General features: G+C 36.5%; 1 protein-coding gene across 4 annotated transcripts in view; it reads right to left on the bottom strand.

Annotated features, from left to right (window-relative positions):
- Positions 1-364: 364 nt before the first annotated feature.
- ZNF292 (zinc finger protein 292) overlaps positions 365-10,118 on the bottom strand; it is a 92,187-nt gene continuing 82,433 nt past the window's right edge. For all 4 annotated transcript variants that reach the window (XM_070223537.1, XM_023650772.2, XM_070223539.1 and 1 more), the window contains one exon: positions 365-9,868. In XM_070223537.1, the coding sequence (XP_070079638.1) occupies positions 2,714-9,868 (7,155 nt within the window). In that variant the 3' untranslated portion in view covers positions 365-2,713. The remainder of the gene's footprint in view (positions 9,869-10,118) is intronic.

Here is a 10,118-nt window from a genome sequence, read left to right as displayed (position 1 = left end):
CTCTTTGATGTCTCTAGCTGTAGTATTTATGTACTTTCACTTTAACAGCTGTAGCAACTGTGTTTGCTTACCTGATGATCAAAATTAGCCTTGTTAAACTTCTCCATCTAGACCTTTAAAACAATAATTTAACTATGCTGAATTTAACACTGCTGGCTGCAAATTTCCCAAACTGTTACATTTCACTTAACACAATGATGTATTTTGAATAATGTGTTCTGATCCGTAAGATTCAAATTCTTTGGGTTTAGAAGAGGGGGAAAAATCTATTTAAGTAAGGATGAAATCTTAGACAAATTTAGGCTGTAAGGAAGAAAATATCTCAAGACAATAGATTGAGGGAAAGTATATATACCATGAAAAATACTTTATGATTCTTTTTTAATACTTAGGCATTACATTCTATATCAAATTTTACCAACATGCTGTTCTATAAATTCATATTTATTTTATACCATAATTTTATTTTTCTGTTCCATGCTAAAAAGCCCACTCTTCCATAATTACTTTCAGCATACAGTACCTGGAATATAAAAAGTTTAACTCAATGTTGGCAAACTCATTCCCTTGACATGTAGGAGAACATTACAGAAATGTCTAGTGGTCAATTTTCTTACGCTAATGAGCAAAATAAAAGCCCCAACACATCGGCATTTTCACTTAACAGTGGCTCATCACTACATTCATCAGAAATAAACCTACTTTATCCTGCACTATATATATAGGGCAGTTTTGCCAAATGCCTACCTTTATGAGCTAGGTCAACTTCTAAGAAAACTGTACAGAAACATTCAATTGTTAACAAAATTTAATATTAAAATTACTCAAAGTTAAGTTATTGTTAATTTAGGAAAAAAACCATGTATTAATCACCCATAAGAACAACTTTTATTTTAATAAATAACAGTGGGCGTACCAAACGGTAGGGATTTTAATGTGTCAAGTTTTATGTATACTGGTAATGAACCTTAAGGAGGTGAAACCAACTATTCAATATAACCCATTAGGCCCTAAAAATAATACTATAATACTTTAATAATAAAATTTTAAAAAATATTTTCCAAAAGAAAATAATTCACTCCTTGACCATGCTTATTTATTCAGAGTACCAGCAATTTCAGTTAATGTTAAGTGCTTCATTTTTCCTGCAAATCTGATGTTGCACAGGGAATATACACATTTTCATATCATCACAATATCATCAATATCGCAAACTAATATTGTGAATGCAACTGGTTTATAACAAACACAAAGTCAAAAATCAATGCTACTATTTATGGCAAACAGAAACAAAAGTAACCTTAAAAGGATGTTTTCTTTTGTTTCCAGAACTAATTTTACTTGGACTTCAAATGAAGGTCATAAACTCTCCTGAAATAACCTCTATCTCTGGCCTTGAATCCACAGTATAAATATGGTGAATAGAGCTAAACTATAAGAGCTAACTATATACCAAATAACCAAAATAATCAATTATAACAACTAATACTGCTCTGGAAGACCAATCTAATGAAAAAAGTATCATTAGATATGGTGGGAAAATACAGACAAATCTGTACAATCTAACATCTATAAACAGTAAAATCAAAACATCCAACTTCCTTATAGAAAGTGTTTCATCTATGTAATTATAAATGTTAAGGACTCTTGCATTTTATAAACACAAGATGGGCTCACTTTAATGATACCAATTTTAAGATTTATAAAAATGTTTAAAAAAATCTTTCCACAAAAGTTTATACAGTTTAAAGCTATACACCAATCTATAAATCTCAGAAAATGGAAAAAAAAAAATCTTTATAAGATCACATGTATAAAACAGAAATGAAATGTGATTTTATTTAAGGCAATACTGGGCTACTTCACAAATCACCACCTCAAATATTTACACTGCTCCACACTACTAGTTTCTATCACATTCACAAAGGGTTTTTTTTTTAAATACCAAATATTTAAAATCTTTGATGTAGTAAATTCTTTATTCACATTTCCATTATATTTCATGTAATCATATTAACTATATCCAATTAGAAGCACTGAAAAAAAAAACGGTATAGGAATACCACCCAAAACTCCTGGATGGAAAATTTACAAAGCAGAGCAAGGTGTTGATATAATGTGCCTACTTTGTGAAAAGTAATTTTGAGATCATCTTGTAAATAAATGTTTTATGTAAAAATCAATGAACTACGGTAGAGTTTCTAGCTTTAGTTCAAAAAATTCTTAATTTAAAACAATAAAAGAACAATTTAAAAAACTTGATCACTTAGTTAAAAATTAAAATTCCAAATATAAATGTGCCATTTAATAGTTTAGACTTACACACTGCTGGTGGCAGCAAATGATTTACAATAATAAATATATACAAAAAAGGTATCTACAAACAAAGAGCACTGTTGTACATGAGCAGTGACCTGGTGAGACATGTCAATCACAGAATACTCAGTTTAGTTCATGGAAAGGGCAACTGGCTGATAGAAATTCGAGGTTTAGCTCAATTATTTACAATAACTGAAGTATTGATTCTGTTCCTCAAGTCCCATAGGGATAAAAAAAGTTTTACATGACAAATGTCATGTTTTTTTTCTTTTTTTGGCCAGGCTAATTCATGTCAACAACAACAAAAAAATAATGAAAAAGTTTCACAATTCTAGCATGCTTGATGGCTTCCTATTTAAAATAAAACTGTAAATAATGTATAGTACATTTGTTATCAGTACTGCCCTCTCCCTGTGGCTTTACCTATACTGATTTCTTTCATAATAGACGCATCTGGATCATTTGAATGTACTTCAAGTTTTTTCAGACTGACGGTAGGTTTCATTTCCTGAAGCTGCTTTAAGACAAGCTCGGTGCAATCTTTGAGAGTCTTGTCTAAAACAATTTTTACATTATCACTGCACTGAAGCTGTGATGGATTGGCAAACTGTACAAAAGTTTCACTTTCTTTACAAGAACATACATGATTTCCACTACTCACAGCAGTCTTGTCAATATTTTTTCTTGAATTTGAATGTGATCCTTTTTTATTTCCACTATTTGGATGGTCCTTGTCAGTATTTTTCTTCTGCTTCACTGCAGACTCCTCAAGAAACTTCAGAAACGATACTTCAAATCCCATTGGTTTAAATGAGCTCCAGTCAAAAGACGCAGGATGCTCCTCAGTGGTCTGAATCGCAACAGCAGTCTCTTCTTCTTTATGCACGCTACTTAACTCAACTGCCGATGCTGCTTCAGCTTTTTCAACTTTCCTCTTTTTAATTTGAGAGACATTTTTTTCTTTATTAACTCTCTTCAAATTACTTGCTTTTTGTTTTTCTGACTGGCAGGGGTTATTTTCCTGAAAATCATTATTTACATTTGAAGATGTATGAGCTTGAGTCTCCACACTGGTGGTGTTGTCTTCATTTATTAACTTTGTAATAAATAATTCTGTGAGCTCATCCATTTCATCCTTTTCATTTTTTTCAACTTCATTCTGTGGAACGGTAGCTGTTCTTGAGTTATCGTTGCTCTTTGACACACATGTGTCAGAGTCTTTCACATCATTCTTATCAACTTCTTGCTCAGAAGTTTCCTTTAACTCTGAGTTGCAACACCGTTTGAAGACAATAAGAAGATTGCGGTGTTGTGATGTAAATGCCTTAGATAATTTGTGGCATTTATAATGTCTAATTATATTGCTTTCACTTGTAACAACTGATGTACACCCCTTTATCATACATGGATACTGGGTTACAAATCTGCTTGTACACTCAGATAAAGCATCATTTCTAGCCTTTATAGAATATACATGCTTCCCACGTTTCAGAGAATAAGGCTTATTTTCTTCAATCTGCACAATCTTTGCATTCTTGTTTTCTAAGTTATTTTTTTTCTTTCTTTTGGTCTTAGGCATTTTGACCCCTTCCTTTCCAGACCTGTGTTTTGTGCCCCGATATTTAGACTTTGTCTTTTCTTGGTTTGCCTTGCTTGATATATTTTCCTGACCAGGTGTTAATCTTCTTGGCCGAATCAAATGAGCTTTATGTTTGTCATTATGCTTATTAAAAATGTGTCGGAGGAGATTAGACCGAGTCGCATATATACGGTCACAGCCTTCACAGTCACACTTGTATATGCCGTCTTCTTCAGTTTTACTCCCCCTTATCCCAATCCCATGGTCTGCCTCAAGATGAACAACATAGTTCAAATATGTGGTAAATGAAGATTTACACTCTAACTGGTCACATGGAAACTTCCCAACATCCACAGAAGCAGTCATACTTTCAATTTCCTCAGGAGTCATTTCATGAAGTTTCATGTAGTGCTGTATTAAGCCAGTAATTGCTTGGAAAATTCGAGAACAGTCACTCACCTGACACCGAAATTCTTTCACAGTTTGTTTGGTTTCAATTTCTTCACTTTCTTTACCAGCTTCACTTTCCTCTTCAACCTCTGCAGAAAACGCAGGTAGATCTGATTTGTGTACAGCCTGGTAATGCAGAATCAAGTTTTGCTGTATTGTAAAGGCAGCAAAACAACCCTGGTGAACACAGCGATAAGGTCTGTAGGGACTGTATCTTGTTGGAAACTCAAGGGAGTGGGAAACTGGCTTCTTGCGTTTTTTCTCCTCCTTTTCTTTTTTATGTCTCCTGACTTTCCGTCCTTTGGTTTGTATGTTTGTGAGAGAATTTATATTACATTGTTCAGAAGTAACTGTAATCACTTGTGAAGAACTCTCTGTTTTTTCAGGACTTTTTTTTTCTATAAGTTGTTTTTCTGGGATCACTGCTACATTATTGAGGGCATTTTCCTTCATTGCTCCCAATTCTAAAGCAGGCTGGAATTCCCTTTTATTTTCCTCTGTCACAGCTAGCTGTCTTTTTACTTGCGTAATTCGTGGGGCTGACAAATTTTCACTCTGAGATTTTCTTCCATAAGGCCGTTTTATTTTTAACTTCACCATTTCTTCTGTTGTAAAATGATGTACCAACTGACAGTGTGCCCGAAGATTAGAATTTCTTGTAAATGTTTTTGTACATGTCGGCACTACACATTTAAATGGAGCAAATTTCAACTGATTCTTCTTAATTTCAAGAATCATCTCTGGAGTGTATTGATGAATTTTACCATAATGCTTAAACAGTGCATCCTTGGTCATAGCACTGTAATTACAGCCTTGGTTTTGACACACAAATGGTTTATTAACTTTGTCACTAAACTGAATGTTGTTTATTATTTCAGAAACTGGCTGAACAACTGTGACATTTGGAACTGATTTAACAGGGGTGGCAGTCAGTGTCACTGACGTATTTACTAGTACACACTGAGATGCTGGAGTGGACAGGTCATTTTCTAATTTTAATTTCTGTAAGCCTTCTAAAATTTCCTGTATTTGATCCTCCTTATGTAATACTTCAGACTGAGGAATGTTACTTTTTGTTGGCATGACACCAGTGAAGGAGGAAAACTGAGAAGAATCAGGTAATTTGTTATTCTGCACAGTGTTTACTGAAGGAAGCTGAATGCTATAATTTATTTGTGCATTCTGTGATGTTTCACCAACACCCTGAGACCCACTTTTTACCTCAAGTATTTGAGAATTCATAGCACTTTTAATAATTTCAAGAGTCTTTTCAAAGTTTTGTATAACATTGTCTTCAGAAATCTGTAAATCAGAATTTATTGAAGCTGTGCATGAATTCAAAGCCATCATTTGAGAATCACCATTTTCAGTTTTTAATGTTAAAGGAGCTAACACTGTATGGGACTCAAGATTGGTTTTGAAGTTTTCTTTCACATCAGTCATAAATAACTGATTGTCAACACTATTTAATTTCTGTGTTAGATTTTCCACCAAACTCTGAGGCTCACAATTTGAAATTATGTTTGAATGAAGGTTAGTAGTTGGTATCTCAATACTCTTTGCTAGAAGTCCCATTGCTGTTAAGTCACTTGTTCCCAAATTTGGGGAAGCATTAGGCGCAATTAGTGGAGGAGCAACTTTCTTTCTCCTCTTAGAAGCACTGTTTCCCTTTTTATTGAAATGACTTGCCCTTGTGTTCTGAGGACCACTTATAACTGAAACACGTGAACCGTTACTGGTAAAATTTTGTGATGGGCCACTAGAATGAGGGAACGAGTCAGAGCACAAACCACTTCCAACAGCCTTCAGAAGTAAGTCGTTCGTTGGAAACACAGGCAAACTGCTGCATTCCTCAATGGAGGAAGTTCTGGCGTTTGGTGTCCTATTCTGGTTTGTCAGCAGGGGGTTTGGGTGGCACACAGCCTGCAACAGGGTTGACACAGTGGGATTTGACATCACTGTTGCGTTTACTTGTGCTGCATCTGAGACACAACCTGTTGGAACGTGAGAAAGCATTTCGGCACCCTCAAATGTGCTGGGAATGCCAGCAGTTTCCAAAGCCTGTTTAATAATTTCACTGCCTTCTTGACTAACACTCGTACTGAAGTTAGCCACACCAGTCCGAGGAAACGTATTTGGTAAAAATGTTGATGAGCGATTTTCAGCAGCAAGAAGTTGCAGGAATGATGGATCTTTAAAACATGCTTCTGGATTGAAGGCAGACTGCTGTGGCTGCTGCAAATTTACTGCATTTGTGGAGAGAATCATGCTGGCGAGAAGAGAAGGCTGTCCATTATTCTGCAGCAGTTCTTGAGCAATTTCTGCCCCATCCAGTGGTTTACAGTAAGATCGCTTAGACAAGTGTCCGCCCAGAGATCTGGGATTAGTAAAAGCCCTGTAACACCTGCTACAGATAAATTTCCCATCTCTGATAATTGCAGGCCATTTAGCCCTTTTGTTGTGCTTGGGTTTTCTTTCCTTCCCATTTGGGCCCCGCCCACGGTCTTTTTTAACTTTTTCAGGTGCAGACTGTTGGGGACCGGTGCTACTGAAACCATTTGCAACATTCACTGGTGAAGGAAAAACCGCATTTTCACCATTACCTCCCTTGAGAAAAGGAGAATTAGTGTTTCCTTCAATCTGTGAGGAGAAATGATTTGTATTATTTTCCAGTTGAGAAAAAACAGAATTAGTCCCACTATCTGCTGGTGAAGGAAAGAGAGACATTGAACTACTTTCTGCAGGTAAAGGAAGGAAAGGATCTGAGCCACTGTCAATGTTCAAAGGCAAAACTGTTTTGGTTAGATCTTCCATTTGTGCTGGCAAGGCAGTGTTAGATATATTTTCCATTTGGGAACATAACATACCACTACCATGTTCACTTTTATCCTGAGAAGGTATATTTGGATTTATGACACTTTCCACTGAGGGCAACAGTGGAGTGGACACACTTGTCAAATGAGCTGGAAAAATGGAAGGTGACACATGTTGCAACTGATTTGAACAAGCAGGATTCCCACTGGCTTTGGTCTGTGGTGTAAAAAATGCATTATTAGAGCTGTTCACCTGCGATGGCAAAAAATAAACAAACTTTCCATTATTTGGTGTATTCAAGTTGTTAGATTTCTGACCTTTTTTATTTTTGCGCTGCATTTTAAATGCAGCATACTGGTCAGGGTGTGCTGTCTTCATGTGTTTCCCAATACTCTGTGAAGAATTATAGGTGCGAGTACATCCCTCAACCTGGCAACTGAATTTCTGAACTGGTGCTTTTGGAGGCACTGATGGAGTTCCTAAAGAACTACTTAGGTTGGGCTGTGGTGGAACAAATGTGATACTTTCTAATGTCTTAAGAGGTAAGCTGTAAAGACTGGACGACGTTTTAACACTACCTCCACATTCAAACTTGGAAGTTGACAAACCGTTTTGAAATCCTGCCTGACTTTGCAGAGAGAAGGTCATCAGGTTGTTCACTTGTCTTTCTAAGTTTTGTGGGGTAAGGTCACCTATTTTGAGGGTTTCTGAATTTACTAAAGAATTATGAGTAATCTGCACTTCATTAAAGCAATCCTGTTCTTTTCTCTCTTGGATATCTGGATGAGACAAATCATTACAAGTATCCTCAACTGGTGCATTTAAGTTTGTGACCAGCGATTCACCAGTGCCTTCTACAGTCGAGCTTTCTTGCTTTCCAAAGTTTTCCTCAATTCCCTGATTGAGGGACACCTTAATAGATACAGCTACTTCACCGGCCTGCAGCAGAGTAGTAGCAGGATTTTCCAAACCATTTGACAGTGGTCCATCAGCTTGCCTGAGCTCGGAAGCAGAAATCTGGTCTTGTTTGGTGACAGCTGATTCTGCCTTGCTTTTATCCCAAGCTTCACTTGTATCTGCTGGTAAGGTGTTTTCGATGTTATTTTCTGAAGGAAGCATAGCACTCTCTTTCTCAGTATTCCCTTCTGTGTTCTGATTCACTTTAGAAGGCTGAACGGAAGCTCCGGGTGAATTAAGTTGGTCTTCGGGAGGCATCACTTTTTCAGGAGTACTGTGATCATCCAGATGCTTTTCTAGCTCACTCTGAGACCGATAAACTTTACCACAACCTGTGAACTTACAAGTATAAGTATTATAATGCTGTGCTTCATGATCATATAGTAAATAAGCTTCTGAAAAAATTCTGCCACATTTAGGAAACATACACTTTGCTCTAAAGACTTGATGCTCCTTTCGGTGGGTTAAGAGCTCTGCATAACTATTAAAACCAGCCTTACATTTCATCTGTATACAGATATATGGTTTACTGCCACAGTGCATTTGTAAGTGATCATTGAGATGAGTAACACTTACAAAATGCCGTCTACAGTACTGGCAAATAACTTTTTTGCTTTGCATTTCAAGAAAGCGCTTGGCATCTTCATTATCTTTATGCCCCTTTACATGAGCGATTAAATTTTTAAAGTACTTAAAGCCCTTTTTACAAAAAGTTACAGGGCAATTAAACTCATTAACAGGTACTGGTTTCTGGACTGGCATCACTTCCGGCTCATAAGATTTATCTTTATCATCATTCTCATCATCTGAACCATCATTGTCATTAAACACGATGAAGTCTGTCGAATAGAGACTATTCTTTTTTATAGGCCGCTGTTCCTGTTTGGCCACAGCATTAGTCTTCTGATTCTCATTGGTAGTTGTGATCTTAGGAGGCCTTCCCAATCTTCTTAACGGTTTCATAGCTGCTAGTCTCTCTTTACTAGATTGTTTAACATGCAAAGTGACATGAGGGACAAAAGTTTCTTTAGAATTAAAGTTCTTTGCACATATGGGGCAACTGTAAATCCCATCTTTGTAATGTTTCTGAGCATGTCGTACTATTCTATGACCAAGGAATTCTTTGTCACATAGCACACAATATTGCATGTAGGCTTGCCAATTCCTAAATCTAGCAGATATAAATCCTCTCTCTCTTAATTGTTTTATCTCTCTCTTCTTCTGCTTTTCATCACAAATGTCTTTAAGAAGGCCAGAATTAGCACCAACTCCACCAGAAAGTCCATTCACAGAAGTGTCTTTAATCTCTTCTTGGTAGTCTACTACTTTTTCATAAACTTCACTGTCATTTAGTTCATCTATTGAAGATACAATGGATGCTTCTTCCCCCATTAATGCAAGACATTGTCGTTTTAAGGTTTTCCAATCCCAAAATTCTGGATCAAAGGGCCACTGAGTTTTCAATACAAGCAAGAGCTCACAGCGTAGAGAATTTGGTATTGGAAGATTCTCTTCATCGTATTTCTGGTCTGGCTGGTTATACAACATTTCCACAGCATAATACGCATCTACTGTAGGCTCAATGAGAAATTCACTCAGTTGACAAGCACGTTTAACTTCCAGATCATCAGGCAACAAGCATGAAATGGTCTTGCAAATAGATATTTTCACTTCAGTATTTTCTGTAGATTCCAGGCGAAGAGCTTTTACGCACAGTTCTATACAGGTGGCAAGACCAGCCCCTTCAGTCTGTGAAAAAGCAAATAGGAAATGTTAACCCACACTAATCAAAACAGATTTGTGGATTTAGTAATTTTAAAACTGAGGCTTGCTTCTCTCAAATTTTGCAACATCCAACATAGAAAAAGATGCTCCTTCGAAAGCACTGCAGCTTAGCATGGTGAGTGAGTGACTGAGTGTGCGTGTGTGTATAAAATGAACTGTACAGAACAGCAGAAAAAACACAAGCATTGGGAGCTAACATAAGACCTGGGGAGAA

The sequence above is a fragment of the Equus caballus genome, chromosome 10 (assembly GCF_041296265.1).
Source record: "Equus caballus isolate H_3958 breed thoroughbred chromosome 10, TB-T2T, whole genome shotgun sequence".
Lineage (NCBI taxonomy): Eukaryota > Metazoa > Chordata > Mammalia > Perissodactyla > Equidae > Equus > Equus caballus.
Note: the sequence above shows the minus strand (reverse complement) of the source record. Positions and strands in the feature narration are given on the sequence as shown.